Raw genomic sequence first — 19997 nt, forward strand, 5'->3', positions numbered from 1 at the left:
GTTTCCCCCCCACCCACCCTTCCCCCTCCATCCCACCCCCTCCCCTCCCGACCCTCAGACTTTGCAGCGCCGATCCGTCTCCGCTGGGCGCGCGTGCACGGTAACGATACCCCCACCACGTTAGAACTCCTACGGCTAAAACAACAACAACAACAACGGTACCGGCGGCGCAACGGACACTCTCTCACGCTTAGCCGTCTAGCCTCGGGCCGCGCAAGCGTCAGCCACGACAAATTGTAATGCCAAGTTAGTGCCGCCGGCGCCTTCTTATCTCTGCTGCTGCAGCAGCAGCAGCGAGCGGTATTTTGCCGCTGCTTGTAACGGTGTCTGTCGGTGGTCAGCCCCGGGTGGGGTGGGGTGGGGGAGTTGAGGAGAGGGGGGTGGGAGACGGAATCGTCTGACAGAATCGGCAGCTGTTGGCAAGTTTTGGAGCCAGCTCCTGTCTCTTTTTCATATACACACACACACAATCATCGGCATAAATGTAAAAATGATTTTTTTGGTGGGAAAAAAAGTAAATTTTGGAGAGGCGCTCGTATACCGCAATGCCCTGAGGACATTGGTGCAGATTCCGCCGTGACTTAACACGCTTCTCACCTTGAGCTAAATCTGCACTTGACCAGCGTGGTGAAGTATGGCTTAGATAATGCTCATAACCCCCCCCACGACCCGCACGGCGTGGGGAGGAACTCCAGCAGCGGATTGGCGAAAGGGGCTGGTGCGTGCACATGTGTGTTACTGTACGTATATTGAACACATGGCACCATCATCTGTTGTTGACTTCACAAAGTGGTTGACAATAAGTGGCTCACGCGACCACGCAGCGATGAATGTTCAAGTGGATTCTATGCACGTGCCTATATTTTAACAGCTACAGCGTCGGCCACCGAATCACGAACTGCAGTGGTGCACCACTTGTGCAATAAGTGTGGAAAAGCTCTGTATTGCTTGTTATGCACGGTGCCACACTGTATTTTTAGTGCGTGCTGTAATTCATGGTTACGATGCAGTTTCCCCCGCACGTGTATGTGTCTGCGTTGCTGCATGAGCCGGCAACATGATGAGAGTTAAGATGGGAATTTCGCACGGTGACTTTTATTTTGCCTCGGAGTAAATCACCCGCAATGCTTTCCCATCTCGGAAGAAAAAGCATGAATGGACCGGGCTATCGCATGAATAGGTTCGGAGTTACACTTCTGGCAGCAGAGGGCAAGTGCGCCAACATTAATTGTACTGTACTAATGTACATGTACGCCACTTGTCAATCTACTGATGCATAAGGAAGGGCCCCTCCCCTGCGGGTCTTCTTGATTTATTTGGATGATACTTCGCCACGCTGGTTAGTGCGAGTTGCTAAAGACAACCAGCATAGACCTATGAGCGCTGAAGTTGCCGGACTAAAAAATGATGTTGCGATCATATAAAACCAGGGCCTAATTGCTCACTCATTATGTCCCAGGTCCCTGGTTGACTCGGTGTAGGGACATGGTCAGTAAGCCACAGGCGTAGCGTGAGGTTTGCCGATTGCAGTGCAGTGTCTTATCGTATGTGGGTGTATATTGTCCGGATAGTGCTGAAATTAATTTCTGCATATGCCGACTCCTACACAGCTATGTGCATATATACACACACACGCACGTTTTCACGCATGTGTACTCGCACTCACTCAAAGCCACAGGGAGGATGGGGAAGAAGCAGAACAAGAAGAAGCCTGTGGCGGAAGAGGAGAAACCCGAGGAGGAGTATGTGGTGGAGAAGGTGCTGGACAGACGCGTGATGAAAGGCAAGGTGGAATACCTCCTCAAGTGGAAGGGGTTCACAGAGTGAGTTCATCATCGGTGGGGAGCTGAACCCCAAAAGTCTCCCATCTCCTCGCAAGGAAAATGTTTCTAAGTGTGTTTTGTTGTGTGGACTGCAAGATTAAGAACTCCCTGTAATGACTGTTAAGTTTCAGATGAAATGGAAGTTTCAAACGGCTATCATCGTCCATGGTCAATTCGCTGCAGGATGATGGCTTTCCCAAGCTATCGCCATCTCACGGCTTACGATGTAACAGTCCACCCATTATCTGCGCACGAGCTGATTTCATAGCTCTTCACAGTGGACATATTCTAAGGCGCACTGCCTCTATTGACTGCTACTCAATTGCCAGTCTTGACCACTTGCTATCATTCCTCGAGCAGCATATTCTATCCACGCAAATCTGTCTAACTTGTGCTTGTTGTCTTATCCATGTGTTCCTGTTTCTGTCGCAGTGTATTTCCAAGCATGCTTCATTGTGCGTTTTTGTCCAATTTTCTTGATAAATTTTCGTGATTCTGACCCATGTGTCATAGCAGGTAATATACACTGATTAAAAGCTTTCATATTTGGCACGTTGGTAAGTTGCTATTTATTATCAAGCCAGATTTCTATTTGTGCCGCAACTGTATGATATTTTTATGATCCTGTTATGTTTTGTTACGTATAGTGGACTGTCACCTGGTCATAAACCTTGTTGTAGATATTTTATTCTAAACATGACAAATATTGCTGTAATAAGCAACATTCCCCGAAATGTCCATGACTTTGTTGAGCGCTTGTTTCACAGTGAGGAGAATACGTGGGAGCCAGAAGACAACCTCGACTGTCCAGAGCTCATCAACCAGTTTCTGGAAAGGCAGCGGCAAGCGTGTGAGGTATCCGCTGAGGGAAACAACGGCAAGCGGAAAGCGGCCAGTAGAGAGGACGATGGAGATGTCCAGGCCAAGAAACACCAGGCAGATGTGAGTTTCTGCCTCCGAAGTCGCGCCGTGTTTATAAAATGCAGGAACGTTGCCCCACGGTTAACATCGTCCGTGCTCATAAGTTTTCCCTGGAGCAAAATAAATAAATGGGACATGCAATAGCCATCAAGTATTAAAGAATATTGACACTCATTGTGTTTAGCTCAGGGTAGACCAGGTCATCTTGTGTATCATTATATGCTTCTCTATCTAGGATAACAAGACGAAGGGCTTTGTTCGAGGTCTGGAGCCAGAGAAAATTATTGGTGCCACAGACTCCAGTGGCGAGCTCATGTTCTTAATGAAATGGTAAGATTTGTCATCGGGCTGTACATTCTGCAATCGCCAAATGCCATCATATTCTTCTCCACGATGGTCATCTTCATGAGTGTATTCGCTCGTTTGGCTGTGATTCGGCCACCAGTCGCACCTATCAGCCATCATCCCTTATTTCTATGTGTCCTGCCAAAGCCCACTTTTATTCACAGTAAGTCTGATAGAACAAAAACTGAAACGTAAGCAAGGCGCATGGAGAGGTGCATGTTTTGAACTACATTGAAAGACTAAAGGAAACGTGGATTATACAAACAAAAATAAATATATTTTTTGTCGATCTCCATGTTTTCTGATCATGTCACAGCAGGTAAAATGTAAAGACTGACGACTTTTGCCTTTATGGACATGAATATGTTACTTTTCAGAAATTCAGTTTTCCTAAAGCACTCTTGCTCTCGCTCACCATTTTATCTTATAATTTTCATTCCAGTCCACCTATAACAATCCGTCTAGGTGTACACACATGGTTGTGTTTTGGAATTGTATTCCTGTAACATTTATTTCCTTCGTTAAAATCAACACTTCACCAAATTTCGATAAGTATTGTAATTAACCTCAAACCTGTTCGTAGTGGACTGCGACCATATAAAGAATGGCACCAGCCCCATGATCGCCCCCGCGATACGTGGGTCAAACATCACTCGAACAACTGGCATGGCAGCGAAAGCAGATTAGGCGAATGCTGTCGCAGGAAGTCACGTTTGGCGCAACGCTCCTTCGCTGACGATGCTTGATGTATGTCTTCTTTCGACTGACTCCTTACAAGCGGACATTGCTTTGTTTTGCTACACAGGAAGGGCTGCGAGGAGGCAGACCTCGTTCCAGCCAAAGAGGCCAATCTCAAATGCCCTCAGGTGGTAATTTCCTTCTATGAAGAGCGGCTCACCTGGAGCTCTGTTGGAAACACGGATGAAAAGCCCAAGGACGAATGATGGAATTGAACAGGCATCCAATGCCAGCCCATTATGTGTAAACATGCTGTAGGTTTGAGGAGAACGTGATGCCACGCATTTGTATGTATTATTTTATAGTTTTGTCTGTTATATGTACAGAATTAAACAGTTCTTGGCTTGAACTCTTGAGATTCCCCCAAAGGTTAGTACTGTTTTGTTTCGATGCACAGCGTTGCATTTGCTAAATGTATATTTTATGCTACTATTTGTTATCCTTGATCAAGGTTAGCAGTGTTCTATTTAACCCCACGCTAAATGCATCAAAACCTCACTGGTAGCTTTAGATACACAAAAGTACGTGTTTTAAAAAAGATGTGTGCAATGTACATTATACTTTATAATTTTTGTGTGCAATGTACATTAATGCTTTTAGAAATTTGTATATGTTGACGTAACAGTGTCAAACATGCATTACAATTTGCAGTAAATGTATTAATGGTTGTCACTGGCTTATTACAGTCTAAATTTTGCTTGATATTACCACTGAAACCCTTACTATGTTGCCACTTTGCTATGATGAATAAATATCAAAATGCATAGATTTTTCCAAATCAAATGCATGTTTAACACAAGCCCTTCATAATTTCGTTTGTGTCAAACATCCTAACTAGTGTTTGAGATGCAAAAATATGTGTTATACAGTATTGTAATATAGGTATTACTATCCTGATGTAGGGATTATTGTTGTAAAGTGGTTCTGCCAGATAGCTGGAAATTATGTAATACTGAACATTGCCTTTGAAACACGGTTTCATTTATTGGCCTAGAACTTTTTGGTAAACATTGAAAATGTTCCAATGTCTTGATTTCTAACAGGAACGTCTCTGATTTAAAGCTTTCGTGACTGCAGTGATTCATATTCTTGGTTCTTTCGGTAAAGTCACGTCGAAGGGAAACATTAAAAGAATAAAATATATTTTATATTGTTATATATATTTTATTATTTTATTGTTTCCCTTCAACGTGACTTTACCGAAAGAACCAAGAATAGGAACGTCTCTATCAAGGCAATGTATTTGGGTCATTTAATCAACATTTTAATCTGGCCATATATGTTAAATACATTGTTATTTTCATAAATCTTAGTCATATACAGTACTGTACTCGTCATCTCCTTAATGTTAAATTTTATCTCCATTATATTATGCAGATTGTCTGCAACATTTTTATCTATTTATAAATGGTATCCATCAGCCATGTTCAATCCACTGCTAGATGAAGGTCTCCGTAATCCGTCGCCGTCCCTAACTATCTTGTAATTAATTGATTTTACCTTCCTCTGGACGTCTTCATGGATGCGTTCCAATCCCTTGGCTGTTCCTGTCATGCTTTACGATCTCCCATCATCCCTTTGAGCGAAGTGTCCTGCCCAAACCCACTTTTCTGAACAGAATATCCTCAAACTTCGTATGTTATTGAATCCATGTGCACTTCTTTCTAAATGGTTGTAATATGCCTTACTGCTTTATTTGATGGTTCGTATTGTTACTGCTTTATGTTGATGATATCCACACTCATAGTTTTCTCATGGTGTTAAACTATTCTACATGCCCATTTTATACTGTGCTCGGTAACCTAACATTCACCATTATGTTCGTTAAGGTGTCGCTAATGATCATTGGAATGTTGAACAAGCATTGGCGATGTTCAGTTTTAAGATGTTGACATTAAATGCGTGCATTTATCCACGTGGTGGCACTCCATCCACGTGGTGGCACTTTTCACATGCGCTTCTTCGAGTCGACGTCATGTCAAAGTTGCTAAGATGACACAAAAAGGGCAACGCCTCACTTCCCATTGGCTCCCACATCTCCACTTGATTCCCGTCCTGCGGCGACATCATTAGGACGATATCACCGAGACGGAGCTGTCATGTAGGGGATGGGGTTGGGAAAGATGTTCCCAGGATTATACAGCTGACGGCGCACACGAGTATCACGCGGACATAGATATTGCTTAACTAAACTTTTGTAAGTTTACATGTCCGTATTTAGTCTTCTATGCATAATACATACGATAATACATGGTGTTTGCATATACAGCACGTAAACTATATATACTGCGATATATTAAAACTACATTTCATATGCTACGAGTCGTGATCAATGACCCAGATTATATTTCACAAACGGCACATCACTTACACTTTACCTCCCGTTGTGGCTGTGCCAATTAGTCCACGTGCCTATTCCATTCCAACGGCGACTTGGAAAACGTTCAGTGAGAAATGAAGCCCAAAACAGTATATTTTGTGCAGTATATATGCTTTATGTGTCGTATGTGCGTGCAGTTTACATACTGTGGATGTATATATTGTGTTCATCTATCTATACATGCTTCTGTATATGCTGTCCGTAGCTCTGAATAATTACGCCAGATTTTCTCATAATTTCGGCGCGGATGCTGATATTTTAGCACTGATGTTGACACGAGCACCCAAGTCGATCTTCTGCACATGTCCTCGAGGGAATTTTTAATGTAACGTGGTTGGCATAGGGGATTGGGGGCCGTCCATAAATGACGTCACGCACCTAGGGGGGGGTCAGTCATTTGTGACGATGTGTGACGACGGGGGGGGGGGGGGGGGTGAGAAATGTGACGTCACATCAAAATGCGCAACTTTAAATAAATATAGATAACACGTTCTACTTAATGAAATCGACTTTTTAATAAATGTTTTCTCCTACAACATCAGAGTGCAGCGCCACATTAAATACGCACTACAATGACAATAGTTTAAAGCGATTTGAAGCATGTTTTATTTTCAAAATGGAAATATGTTTTTTTTGGAGGGGGGGACAGAGCTTTGTGACGTCATATTTTAGGGGGGGTCTGACTTTTTGACGCCGTGTGACGAGGGGGGGGGTCAAAAATCGCGTGACGTCATTTATGGACGGCCCCTTGGGTAGCCCCCAATCCCCTACCCCCCCCCCGTCCCAACTGTTGATAAGCTCAGTCCCTCCGGGTCGTGGGACCCAGCGCAGTTGCATATTTGGCACACTCCATGGCTCATACCACTGCCCCAGTAAACATGGAACGTTGGGCCAATGTTAGTCGAACTGTTCCAATCACGTGCAAACGTTGACCCAACGTTGCGTGTTTACTGGGTGTCGACAAAAGCCTTTTCGCATGGCAGTTACGGCCGTAAATCGTGTCGGCACGCTCGTGACAGCAACACCTGCGCATGTGAAATGTCCCATTGTCACAGTGCATATTGTTCATAGAGTGCATTGCCATGCCGTTGCATTGGCTGCACGTCAAAGAACATGCAGGGGCCAACCGCTTGTATGTGATTCTTGGTGCTCAACTTGTATTATATTTCTACACTTTTCTTGCACATTAAGATCAGAAATATGCGGGCGGGCGGGCGGGCAGGGAGTGACGAGGACCTGCTTGGATGTTAGTCCCAGTACACGGTGGTCTTGTTTTATCGTGAGGCTTGTGTTGTGTTGTTTACAATAAAGCAGCGTGTTATTGTTTTCGTGCTTGTTACCTGTTTTCAGTCATTTAACAAAACAAAACCAGATGTAACCAGGGCCCAGAGTACCGAATTGCCATAGCTCCTATTACACATGGAAGGATATCTCCCGTGTAGCCTTTTAACAGGCTGTTGGCGAGCACCTATTAAGGCCGACGCGGCACACGATACAAAAAAACGCATGCATATAAAGACGTCCCCACGCAAAAGTAACAGTGGAACAATTATATTCGCACAAATAAATGCACGCAAAATCATATAAAGTAAACAAACATTAATAATACATACTCTTTGGTTCTTTCGGCAAAGTCACGTAGGTAAAAAAAACGAATCACGACGTTTCGATCGCAACACAAGCGATCTTCATCAGGTGGAACAACCACAGCAAGAAAAAATGCTGAAGTAGGCGAGAGAGCAGCCGTGGCAAGAGGTTATATAGGTAAGAAAAAGGGGGAGAGAGAGGCAGCTCTCTCGAAACGTCGTGATCTATTATTTTTCTACCTACGTGTCTTTAACAAAAGAACCAAAGAGTATGGATTCCTGCAGTCACGAAAGTTTCAAATCAATAGATGTACAACCACAGCCTGGCTGAATGAAGTTCAGAATATGCATTTATGCTGGAGGAATCCGATTTACAGATGTCCAGGAAATTCACGAAGCGATTGCGCGTCGCGGCGGCCAATGTGCACTTTGCATGACGATCATTTTACCGGCAGCTGATTGGCTGGTGTAGCCTGAGTGAAAACGTCAATCATACTCTTTGGTTCTATTGGGTAAAGTCACATTACCTACGTGACTTTACCCAATAGAACCAAAGAGTATGGATCCTAGCAGTCACGAAAGCTTTAAATCTAGAACGTCAATCATAGCAACCACTTTATCGGAATCTTCGTTGCGAAGTGACTTCAACAACGCACATATATATGCTCCGGGTTTTTGCACGACGCATTTTCGTTGCCGATGCAAATCGCTGCCTGCTATTTTGGTGCTGTACTCAAGACCCCAGAACATTTTCAACTCGGGGAGGAAAATACCGATTTTCCAATATCCAGCAGTGGAGAGACCACGGCTGATGATAATGGCGACGATCACGATGAACATGATGATTTGTAAGCAGTAAATACTGAGACATTGAATGATTGACAAGAGTCCATGAAAAGCACGTGGCGGGCAGTCACGAAGGCGAGACCACGTGCCCCCACTCCCTCCCCCCCGCTAATCACGTGAGACGATCCGGCGTTTTACATTCCCTACCACGCATACGCACGAGCGAGTACCCCCTCCCCTTCACCCCAAAACGTGACGCCCCAATGGGCCACGTGCGAGCGCTCCGCCAATGGTGATAGAGTGGGTGGGGGTGGTGAGGGGGGGGGTGTTTGGGAGGGTGGGGGAGGGGTTTGGGAGGGGTTTGGGAGGCTGGGGGAGGGGTTTGGGAGGGTGGGGGTGGGGTTTGGGAGGCTGGGGGAGGGGTTTGGGAGGGGTTTGGGAGGGTGGGGGTGGGGTTTGGGAGGCTGGGGGAGGGGTTTGGGAGGCTGGGGGAGGGGTTTGGGAGGGTGGGGGAGGGGTTTTGGAGGCTGGGGGAGGGGGTTGGCAGGGTGGGGGAGCGGTTTGGCAGGGTGGGGGGGGTTTGAGAGGGTGGGGGGGGTTTGAGAGGGTGGGGGGGGTCCTCGCTTGACGGAAGCGCGCTAGGGATTCTAATCGCGGGGTTCACCCCGACTCGGCAGAGACACGCAGTGTCCCCCCCACGTCCCTCCCCAGCAAACCACCCGAGCCGGTTACAGTCGCGCTCACGGTGTTCGCACACTGACGGCTCTATCCACCGCTGGATACGGAGGCCCTCTTCCACGCCGTGTGGGGGACTGCTGCGCCCACGGGGTTGCGTTCACTTTAACCCTTCTCTTCGTCACGCTGGTCAGTGCGGGGGCAGGGGGTTTGAGGGGGGTTTGAGGGGGGTTTGAGGGGGGTTTCGGGGAGTTTGTTATTGAAGCCGGTTTTCGCTTCGGAGCGCAGCGGAGCTATGGTTGTTATTGCTGCACCGCCCTCTGCTGGTCACAGCGTGGCGACAACAGCGGCGCAGCTGATCGCCGATCACAAGTCTGGTCTCGACAGCCTTGTCGCCCAAAGCAAGCAAGCAAACCGTGTCTTCTAGGCTTCAATTAAATTCTGCTTGGCTTTTGCGAGATCGGGCGCGGTTTTTTTTCGGTGGTCATTGAACGGTGCCGTAGTTGTAGTAGTAGTAGTTGCAGTATTGGTCGTGATAATTATTAGACGGGTGATTTTTAGCGGAGGAACCCCCTCCGGTTGGGTAAAGGGGGATTTCTGGCCCGGCTTCGTTTCATCGCCGGCCTGTTTAAAGGGGTGAGGACAGCAAAGTGGATCGTGATGATCGGACGTCTCCTGGCCTGGTAACGTTTGGACATCTTGTAAGGGCCGCTGGAGCCGCAGCCGTGGGCGCGGATGCCGTCACGTCCGACGACTCTTTATACGAGTGGTTTTTTTTTTAATGATTTATAATTATTTATCATTTTATAATTGTTTTACTGTACTCCGTTGGGGGCGGCCTTGTGGCCTGTAGACTGGAACGGCGCTGACGCTGTTTTTGGGGTGTGGGTATCGTTGGCGAAGGTGGTGCTTTTGGTCGTGAGTTTTATTCGCTTTTAAATGTATTGCGATGAATGTGGTGGTGAAACATTTGGCTTACCACGCTACTGAACCCTTCAAATGTATTCTGAAACTCGTTAACCACTCAACTTAGCACTTGGTAACTCGCGACAATGACTCCGTATCCTCAGAATATGGGGCCATTGGCAGATCTGTGTGACTGGGGCTGAGATTCGTTTGCAATGCGTTAAGGGGACATCTGAGCCGGTAGCTTTTGATCGAATCGCGAGTGAAACACCGAATTACCACGAACTATCCGTTTAATCTGTACTGTGCTCTTACGTAACGCGTCCTCGGTACACATAGGGGCTGAGTGTGGTGCTTGATTTGAGTTCATGTCAACCCATACGGTTTATTATACCCCGTATTCTTGTACAGGGACATTTGAATATTTTCAGGTCCATGCGACGTACAGCCCGTTTCAATACGGGCAAAACATAAATGTCTTTGTCTATTTGTTTGTGTTTCTCCAATTGTGATGGGACTTTGTATGATGAAGGATGAGCGTTATCAGGGGCACGGGGTGACCAGTAAGGTCCGAATTGGTTCTGCCATCAGGTAGGGCACTGACAAGGTGCTTGGCAGGTTTGTTGATCCAATTAACCATCGCAATCCCTCGTGTTTGGCTGCTTCTTCAGCGACATTACGAGAGGTCGAGGCTTCGATCACGGAGAGACGCACATTGCGGCTCTGTCAAAGGACTGGCCGCATCCATCATTCATTAAGGACCACGCCGTCTCCTCGCCAACACGGTGGGCATTGCAGTTCTTGAAATATTGAGGGGTGATTTTGTTGTTATTGTTACCTAATTTGCGTGGGGGTGGGCGGGGGGCGGAATGTCTATTCTTGTTACTTTGGTTGCCTATCCCTGGTGTGGGAGATCGATAACCGTTACCAACCCTCGTCGTTAAGCGCGGTGAAGTATGGCGAAATACCCATCATGACCGATGCGTGTGTGATTTTGGGGAGCGGTGGTGCAGTGGTTAGTGCGCCGCGCTACGAACCCGGCGACCCGAGTTCGATTCCCCCTGGCGGCCACCACCGGTGACGATTATCTGAACCGGTCACGGGCCTCCCCTAGGTTGACAAAGCTTGCAATGAGTACCTGGTGCGGTGTGTAAACATCACCACTGGGAAGACAAAGGCGGCCGGGCGTAGTGCTGGCCACCCACCTCGTGCGCTGTGCCGGTCTTCATAGGTGCTCGCAAACAGCACTTGCCCCTACAGTCTATTCACGCTTTACGGGGGGATCTTTGTCTTTGTTACACACTGTTTATGTGGGTATTTACCGTACTGTGTAATTCACGTCAATTCACCTTCATCCAGCAGTTGGTGGGATTGACGACGGGTTGTGTACATTTTGCTATTCGTATAACATTGTTTCTCTTTTCTTGTGCAGCCGGTGGCAGTGAAACATTTTTTTGAGTTCGAGACGTTGATGCCACGAGCAATGGAGAACGCAAAAGAGGTGAACGCATTGGGTGGTCATTATCAGACTAACCAAGATAATAATCCATTAGCCGCGGTGGCGAGATGGTACGCAGGGGCGCGTGGGTTCGATCCCCACCCAGACGCCTGCTGTATAGTTGGAGTTGACGTGTCTCTCTCCCCGTGGTCGCGTGGATTTTTCTCCGGGTCCTCTGGTTTTTCCTTTCACATTTAGAAACATGTGTTTGACAGTATTTGGCTGCTATAAATGCCCACGTGATAAGCCACCACTTCGTTTAGCTATCATTTGTGGCCAGGTCACTTCCGAAAAAGAGCTGTATAGCTCAGTGGGCCTTACCTGGTAAATTAAAAAATAGTTTTTAGTTTAATTGGATGAGCCCTTAGATTATACATTCGACCAGGGCAGTGTTTTTGACATAACGCATCAAGGAAGAAGATGTGTCATCTTTCCACGTATTTTTTGTGCGTTTAGGTTGTAAAAAATACAAATGTTTATAGCAGTACTGTGTAATCTGATGCATTTTAAGTGTAAAACGGTTCTAAGTTAGATACATTGTGTCAGCTTTGTTTTACGATTTTCATTGTTTCAATGAAAGCAATGTTCAGTGCAATACTGCAGTGGCTTTTCTTTCATGTCAGATGACACGGGGTTGGGCAACGTTGGACCAGTTTAATATTTACTCGGCTCCCTTCCTGGAAATCGAGTGGTGTTGCAAGTTTATGGTTTTACAGCTGCTCCCTGCTGCGCCGGCTGTGCGTGCTGCTGGTTTAACATTTGGCTTGTTTTCGGTTTACGTCCGATTACGATGCTTTTTGGTGTCAAGTGCGCTAAACCGAATACTGTATGTTGTGAGTGGGTGTCACGACCTTGTATTGTCGTGTATAAATTATTTTACAACCTAGTCCTCATGTAGACCGATAGGTTGTTTGCAGTAGTATAGCGGTTAGCGCGCTGGGCTATGAACCCAGTGACCTGAGTTCGATTCCCGGACACGACCAATAACAGTGATGAATATTTGAATCGGTCCTGGACCTTCCATAGGTCGACTCGGCCTGAGACGAGTACCTGGTGCAGTGTGTAAACATCAGCAGTGGCAAGACAAAGGCGGGTGGGCGGGTATGATGCTGGCCACCCACCCCATCGTGTGCCCTGCCTCCTTAATAGATGCTCATTAACAGCACTTTTCCCAACAATATGTTAAGGCTGGATGCGGAATCATTGTCTTTGTTTGTGTGTTATATCCCCAGGAGTTTGTGGAAGTTCGCGTCCGAGATCCCCAAATCCAGAACAGGAATTCATGGCATCCTCACGTGGATTATGAGATATTCCTGCACGTAAGAAGTTGTCCTCAGTAATGCACACCGCTGAGTATTTTGCTCATGGCATATTTTCATTTTCTCTGTCAAGCAGAACTCATGTTTTTCAGCAGTGTCATAAATGCCAGCCTGCTGAGCTATAGAAACTGCCGTATTTTTGGCATTGGTTAGCAACTGTAAAAAAAACTCGTAAACCCAATGCAAAATATGTACTTGTACATAACTTTTATAGGTCCAGTAATCATCAACCAATGACGATATGAAACCTTGTGTTCAGTCAGGCATTTGCCAGTGTGGTGGCCAACCTATTGAAATTACTTTTGTGAAATATATTTATTTAGTCCCTTTTTCTCCATTATATTATCTCTGCCTTAATCTCTGCCTTGATACTTGAAAGTAAATGTATGATGCTAATCAGACTTCCTCGTTCGAGGTGCACCCAAGGCCCTCCCTAGGATTGAACGACATGTGTGACAGCACAAGGCGCCTTGATCCAGGGTGACACTTAGTAAAATCCAAGTCTTATTTTTGCCTCAATCTGAAAGCGCTGTCACGTGTAACAGGTGCAGTTATGGTCATAATTCGTGCGTATTATCACGCCACCTTCTGATGAAAGGGGTGGGGGTGGATAGGAGGGCACCGAATGTAAAGTTTGTGCAAGGTGCCAGTTCTCTAGCCCTGGATGCACCATTCAACATCAAATATACAATCCATCGTAACTGAAATTCACAAATTATTTGGTCTTAATTTTCATCGCTTGGCCCTGGTGGTAACACAGTTGTTTTTGTATTTTCCAAGAGTATTAGCTCTTGTACATTGAGGTCAGACATGACGTGATGTGGAAGAAAGCAAGAACGGTGCACATATCAGTCAAGCTGAAATAAAATTGATATTGAAGTTCCGGACAATGGAGGAAAACCACATCTGAATAAGAAAGGTGGTGGAGACCGAGAGGCAGGCCGGGACAGAGGTGGGAAGCGGTGAACTATGATAAGAGGGACTATGGAGTGGACATGGAGATGGCCCAGAACAGGAATACATGGAGAAAGAAGACCAGGAAGTCAAACCTCACATTGGTGGGAAATATTCCAGGACGAAGAGGAATACTATTAACTTTTTACATATTGGCTGAAAATAATTTCTCGTTACTGTTGTACGTACGCAACATTTGTGCTTCAGGTTCTCGGTGTCGGTTTTTCTTTTTCAGACTAACAGCATAAGTTTCACGCGCAAGGTGTCTTGCACCCGTCGTCGATTCCGGGAGTTCGTGTGGCTGCGCAAGTGCCTGGAGAAGAGCACGAATCTCGAGTACGCCGTCTGCGAAGAAGGGCGGCACCCACGAGATTGAACCATGCATGTAGTCTGTGACCCGGTTTTACTCTTCCAGTTGTTGATTGCTTTGCATCTTTTTAGCCGCTAGATGGAGCTCTTCACCAAGCTTACGTTTTCTTTGGTTCTTTCGGTAAAGTCACGTAGAATGAGAATAAAATAATACATTGATAAAATAAAATAACACAGTAATATTCTCACGACGTTTCGGCCACAACACAAGCGGCCTTCATCAGGTGAAGGGACGAGACTGCCGCTTGTGTTGTGGCCGAAACGTCGTGAGAATATTACTGTGTTATTTTATCAATTTATTATTTTATTCTCATTCTACGTGACTTTACCGAAAGAACCAAAGAAGATGAATCGTTGCAGTCACGAAAGCTTTAAATCGAAATTCAAGCTTACGTTTTTAAGTATTATCAACACTATCACGCGCAAATTTGGTTAATTGAATTCCGTGTGCATCGTATATTAATATCACGGTGAAGAGGTATGCGTATTTTTTTAGTGTCGGAGGAATTTGCGTGAAGGTATTTATCAGACACCAGGGAGCATAATGCAGGCATACACCACGTATCTGTTGTTCACTGTTGCTATCAAACTGCATTGGCTCTGATCAATCATTGCTTTGTGTTGATACAGGCAGCTACCGGACCTGCCACCCGGGAACCTCTTTTTCAGCTGCTACAACGAAAATGACGTTGAGATGAGGAGGCAGGGCCTTCAGAATTTCCTGCACAGGTTGGCCTGCATGCCCACATCGGCCACAACAACAGACACTTTCCCTCTACCCACAGTGGTGCTTGGCAGTTTGCTAAATTATATGCTAATTCCTTTGTCAAGGCGCTTTGTTTTCTTCTCACACAGCTTAAAGGTCGTGATCTAAGCGTGGCTTTTCTCACTCCAGCGCTGTCCTCCAGACAGTCTCGTCCCTTCACCTGATGAAGGCCGCTTGTGTTGTGGCCGAAACGTCGTGATTTTTTGTTATTTTATTTTCACCTACGTGACTTTACCCAATAGAACCAAAGAGTATTAAGTAGTGTGTTTATTTTTCCAATGTAAGCTTGATGCTCTTTTTCACCTTAATGCTCTAATGTATTTGTTATATTTAACTCTGTGTGTGCTGTATATTGTGTGGTATAATGTCACTTGTGGTGGCTTGGTGGCATACTGCACCATGAACCTGGCGAATTTAGTTTGATTCCCGGCCACACATTTCTTTAGAAATTATTTTTGTGTTTAGTTTTGTTGTCCGTCTCCCGCACCTCCAATTAGTACAGTTGGCTACGTATGGTGCGAAAGAAGTTCAACATGTAACCATGCATCATCAACATTGGGCGTGATCAATCATTGGTCAATCCACTTGCTTCCGTCACCATCTCTGACTCCCGGCCACGACCAACAGTGGCAAGTGATATTTGAACCTGACCTGGGTGTTCCTGCTTCTCCTACACACACCAGCATCGTGAAGTCTGGTCAAACAATTGTCATGGCCAACAGCCTCCATTCAGCAGTGGGTCGACAAAAACCTTCCTACTTTTACAATATTACACAAATTACACAAGAAGCAGGAATAGGTTTTGCCCTTTTAACTGGCACAAAAACTGACACCTTTATTCAAGGCAACATGTTTGCAGTTAATTTGTAATTTGTGGGCACTGGGATGAAGCAATGAAAGTTAAACTTGGCGCATGTTCCCCATTGTCTTATGTCGGCATGTGTCAGGATAGTGAAGATGATCGTCGTGCTGTCGGACAGCCGTCTGCACCTGTTCCTGCAGAGCCGGCTGAGCGTAAGCGAGATGGACGCGTGCGTCTCTGGCCTCACCAGCTTCTCCGTCCGCGATGCCATAATGTGCCAGCAGCGCGCCGGCTGCCGCTTCCCTATGGAAGAGCCACCACTGCAACCGCAGCAGCTGCGGCAGCCGCAAGAGGAGGAGGAGGAGGAGAATGAGGTGGCTCCTGCTAGGGATGCGTCGCCCCCTCGCAAGAGCCACCCAGATGTACTCGCCATGTCCACATACGATGGCGAAGGAGAGAAACCCTGCTGCGGGGAATATGACACAGAGAGGCAAGTGCAGCTCAGCGCATGACCCGATGAGGCCGATATTAGGAAGCCGCCACTAGATTGAAATCACATTTCTTTAGAACTACTTTTTGTGTTTAGTTTGTTGTCCGTCTCCTGCACCTCCAATTTGTACGGTTGGCTACGTACGATGCGAAAGAAGTGCGACATACGTGTGCATACATGTTACCGTGCATCATCAACATTGGCCGTGATCAATCCATGGTCATTCCACTCACTTCCGTCACCATCTCTTAACGGTTCTGCGATCTAACAATCCACCACACACACGAGCTGATTTCATCACCGCATCTCCTTGGAAGTGTTTCCTTGCCTGGACTGATGTATTGGTTCAGTAAAATTTATTGTTATGTTCAAGGTATACATGCGTCGAAGCAAACTTGTGAGAATTTGTTTATTTACAATTTGGATTTGTATGTGTATTTGGCAAGATCTAGAGTTGCTGGTAATTTAAACGAGTAAAACTGTACAAAAGTACTTCTAAAAAAATGTAACAGTAAAGAACTAGAATTGATTATCACATTGCGACTTCAGATAATGTAAGTTTAATTTCTGCGAGGTGTACTGCACTGACTGACATGGCAAAACGTGGTTGGATAAATATCTCACAAGACCCTCAAGGCATGGTGAGACCCTCATCCAGCAGTGGATTTACAAAAGGGCCCTGCATGTACGTGATGTGTCGTTACCTGCCTAGACATGATGATCTCTGAAGCAGAGAATGATGCAAGGACTGTGAGCAGTTCTATGCTGTCCACCAACATGCTCGTGCCTGAGACAGTCTCAAAATCCTTGAACTTTTTTTAAATCAAAAGTGGATTTTTTTTGAAAGATCAGCATGAATATGCGAAGATAATTAATGCTGCTTGTTATAAGTCTCATGAACCACACTCTGGTCGGTTGTAATTGCACACTTTTAATAGGAATGATGCCCTTTACCCAGGAAAGTATATATTTTTTAGGAAGAGTCCTGTCTTGCTTTGTTTGGCGAATTTGTTGTGCGTTACATTAATATCACATTTTGTGTTTGTACTCGCAGTGAACAGGACTCTGGGTCGGGCTCACACAACAATTGCTTGGAGTAACTTCGAGCAACATCACAGAGCCAGCAGAGGGAGCCAAAGCAGAAAGCATTCAGCTTAACCAACCCAGCAGCTGACATCTCCTGGCTTTGAAATGGACCAGCTACCAGCATGTACCAAAACGCTGGGCAACTGGGATCTGGCAAATTCCCGACAATCAATCCACTGCTGGATTAGGGTCTCACTCATGCAGTACAGGTGGTGGTGGGTTGTATGGCTATACCGCACCATGCTGGTCGGTCTGGGTTGGTGAAAACGCAGAGCCACAGACAGGAGCATAGCAGTGCAATGGATTGTGCTCCACTGCCCTCTGCTGCCCACAAAGTAGCCCAGTAACAGGCTACAACACCTGTTTTATGCACAGTGAAATTGGGACCTGTCAAATCCCCGCACCATTATAGCCTCTTGCAAATCACCGTGGAGTCCTCCGTAATGATTTTGATATTTAATTTATACACGTGTGTGTGTGTGTGTAGGGTTAAGTTTTGGGTCGCACATATGGCTTGTAAAGGGGTGTCTGTGTGCGCGTCTTAAATGTTGGAAGTGGTGGCAGTTGTGCTTGCATGCAGAATTGGGTCTTTAACCCCACCACAGCTATACTGTGAGCAATATTGCTTCTTTTAACATCTTGGTAATATATTTTAAGGTGTCGCTTATTACTTTATGAATATATGCATTAATGTTTGACCTTTACCTCCTTTAATGTACGCATGTGTACATTTTGGAGTTTGAAAACATGCATTGTGTAGACATCACAATTCAGCATACAAAAAACTGAGTTAACGATATAAAATATCAGCTTCATAATTATGGATGGCACATTGCCCGTATTTCAAGATACAGTGGTATAATAAGCTTTGCAATTATAAATGTTCGAATGTTTTAGAAAAATTGTTTTTTTACATAGAAGAGAAAGCTAATGTAGAGTATAAATTATTTCAATGTTGCACTGGTTTGTATCCTGTCATTACGATTTTTATTTAATTAACATTTCCTAAAGCACATGCAGACATGTTTACGAAGACAGCAATTAGATCAAACTGTGCAATACGTATACTGTGGAGTATTACTTTATACAGTGTTCAAAGTTATATTTTCTGCTGGTGAAAAGTGAACATCTTTTGGTGTGGCTTGTATGATAATTGTAAATTCTGGGACAAAGTTGGTGCTTGAAATGTTTAATAAATATTTCTGGTATGCAGCACTCTTTCAGTTGCCCTGTGCCTATCTATCATCACTACCTCTGTTTATAATCAGACTTGTCGAGGGATTTTTTTTTCCCTCTTAACACAAACTTGCACGCCGAGCTATATTTAGGCATTCAATACCCAGCAGTAAAAAAGAAAATTCTGTCACTTCATAGCAAAACATTGCTGCCATTGCCAAATGTTAACCGTGAGCATAATGGCGTTGAGATGACAACTGTGACGGCTCCAGCTTGAAGTGCAATCTAAACTGGCTCTGACAATCATCCACGGAGCCGCACGGAGCCGGGTCTTGCGGCAAAAGCATCGGTAAGTCCAGACTTATTCCAGGCACGCGCCGAATTAGAAGTTAATGGCTCAGACCGTCCATAATTTACCTTGTTGCTGAGATTGCCGCCAGTGCTGTGCAGGTCGTTATATTTTAAGAGCGCCGTGGTGGAGCGGGCGGGGGATGATGGATCATGTTTGTGAGGGCCTGGACAGATTGGCACCACCGAGGAGCTCCAATCAGTGGGCGACCTCGGGGGCCTGCCTTGAGGCTCTGAGTGCCGGCCTTGTGCTTTATGCTGCTGTGCAAAATAAGATGACATGGGGACCTGCTGGTTCTGAAGCGATGGCCCACCCAGCTGTAATGCCGTATGGACGATAGCTCTTCGACGAAAGGCCCAATTATTCACTCTCTGCCTTGAGTTGCAGATACCCTCACGAATGGGCTTACTTGTGTGTTACACAAAGGGTATCGGGAATGAAAAAAAAATCCGCATTAATTGACTCGCACGTCACTCATTTTATTCACTCGTTGCAAGTAACGCATGCGATTACCTCTTCCCGACGTAGCTTACTGAACAAATAAATCCCCTAAAAAATAATGGGAGAGCATCTGCGCGGTACCGTAATTGTTTCGCTCGCGGTCGTTGGGCGGAGGCGTTCTTAAAACGCTGCGCTGCAAAAAAAAGAAATGGGTAAAACTGCAAGATGCAGATGGAGCATGGGGAGATCTGCCCCGTAGATGCAAGGGGACGGCAAACAGATGGCCCGCGCAGCTTTATTGCCCGCTCCGTCAAACCCATAAGTCATGTTCTAATATCAAGCGTGTCAGATTATGGCTCTCTAGCCATCGCCGCCGCTTCATCACCGCATGCATCCTGCCCGGAGATGCGTGACCTCATGTAGGCGGTCTTGACGTTGAGCCTTAGAGGTCACAACAGGCCTTCTTGCTCGGCAGAGAATGAGGCCACGCCGTCGCGCGCACCGAGCTGTATATTTCTCGCGTCCCGCGTCACGCCGCTGTAAAACGCCGGTGCCGTGGTAGAAAAATGCCTCGTGCCATTGCTGCC

At 45.9% G+C, this 19997-nt stretch overlaps 2 protein-coding genes across 15 annotated transcripts; both read left to right on the forward strand.

The window, feature by feature from the left end:
• Positions 1-21: 21 nt before the first annotated feature.
• Positions 22-7535, forward strand: LOC116940941 (chromobox protein homolog 1-like). 4 transcript variants are annotated; one of them, XM_032951350.2, is made up of 5 exons: positions 22-100; positions 1679-1823; positions 2591-2765; positions 2980-3074; positions 3895-7535. In XM_032951350.2, the coding sequence occupies exons 2-5, from the start codon at positions 1684-1686 to the stop codon at positions 4031-4033; spliced, it is 549 nt and encodes a 182-aa protein (XP_032807241.1). In that variant the 5' UTR covers positions 22-100; positions 1679-1683; the 3' UTR covers positions 4034-7535. The 4 variants fall into 4 exon arrangements, with proteins under 4 accessions (XP_032807241.1, XP_032807240.1, XP_032807242.1 ...); XM_032951349.2 differs by having other exon boundaries at positions 23-100; positions 1673-1823; XM_032951351.2 differs by lacking the exon at positions 22-100 and adding an exon at positions 142-158 and having other exon boundaries at positions 1673-1823.
• A 1679-nt stretch (positions 7536-9214) lies between these two features.
• On the forward strand, positions 9215-18662 carry LOC116940937 (sorting nexin-10-like). 11 transcript variants are annotated; one of them, XM_032951327.2, is made up of 8 exons: positions 9216-9443; positions 10832-10945; positions 11593-11661; positions 12891-12977; positions 14167-14267; positions 14931-15029; positions 16014-16358; positions 17413-18662. In XM_032951327.2, exons 3-8 carry the CDS (start codon positions 11632-11634, stop codon positions 17456-17458), a joined length of 708 nt encoding a protein of 235 aa, XP_032807218.1. In that variant the 5' UTR covers positions 9216-9443; positions 10832-10945; positions 11593-11631; the 3' UTR covers positions 17459-18662. The 11 variants fall into 11 exon arrangements, with proteins under 11 accessions (XP_032807224.1, XP_032807218.1, XP_032807226.1 ...); XM_032951335.2 differs by lacking the exon at positions 9216-9443 and adding an exon at positions 9524-9937 and having other exon boundaries at positions 16153-16358; XM_032951326.2 differs by lacking the exon at positions 9216-9443 and adding an exon at positions 9525-9955.
• The last annotated feature ends 1335 nt before the right edge of the window (positions 18663-19997 follow it).

The sequence above is a fragment of the Petromyzon marinus genome, chromosome 10 (assembly GCF_048934315.1).
Source record: "Petromyzon marinus isolate PM22_M1 ecotype Great Lakes invasive population chromosome 10, UKy_Petmar_22M1.pri1.0, whole genome shotgun sequence".
NCBI lineage: Eukaryota > Metazoa > Chordata > Hyperoartia > Petromyzontiformes > Petromyzontidae > Petromyzon > Petromyzon marinus.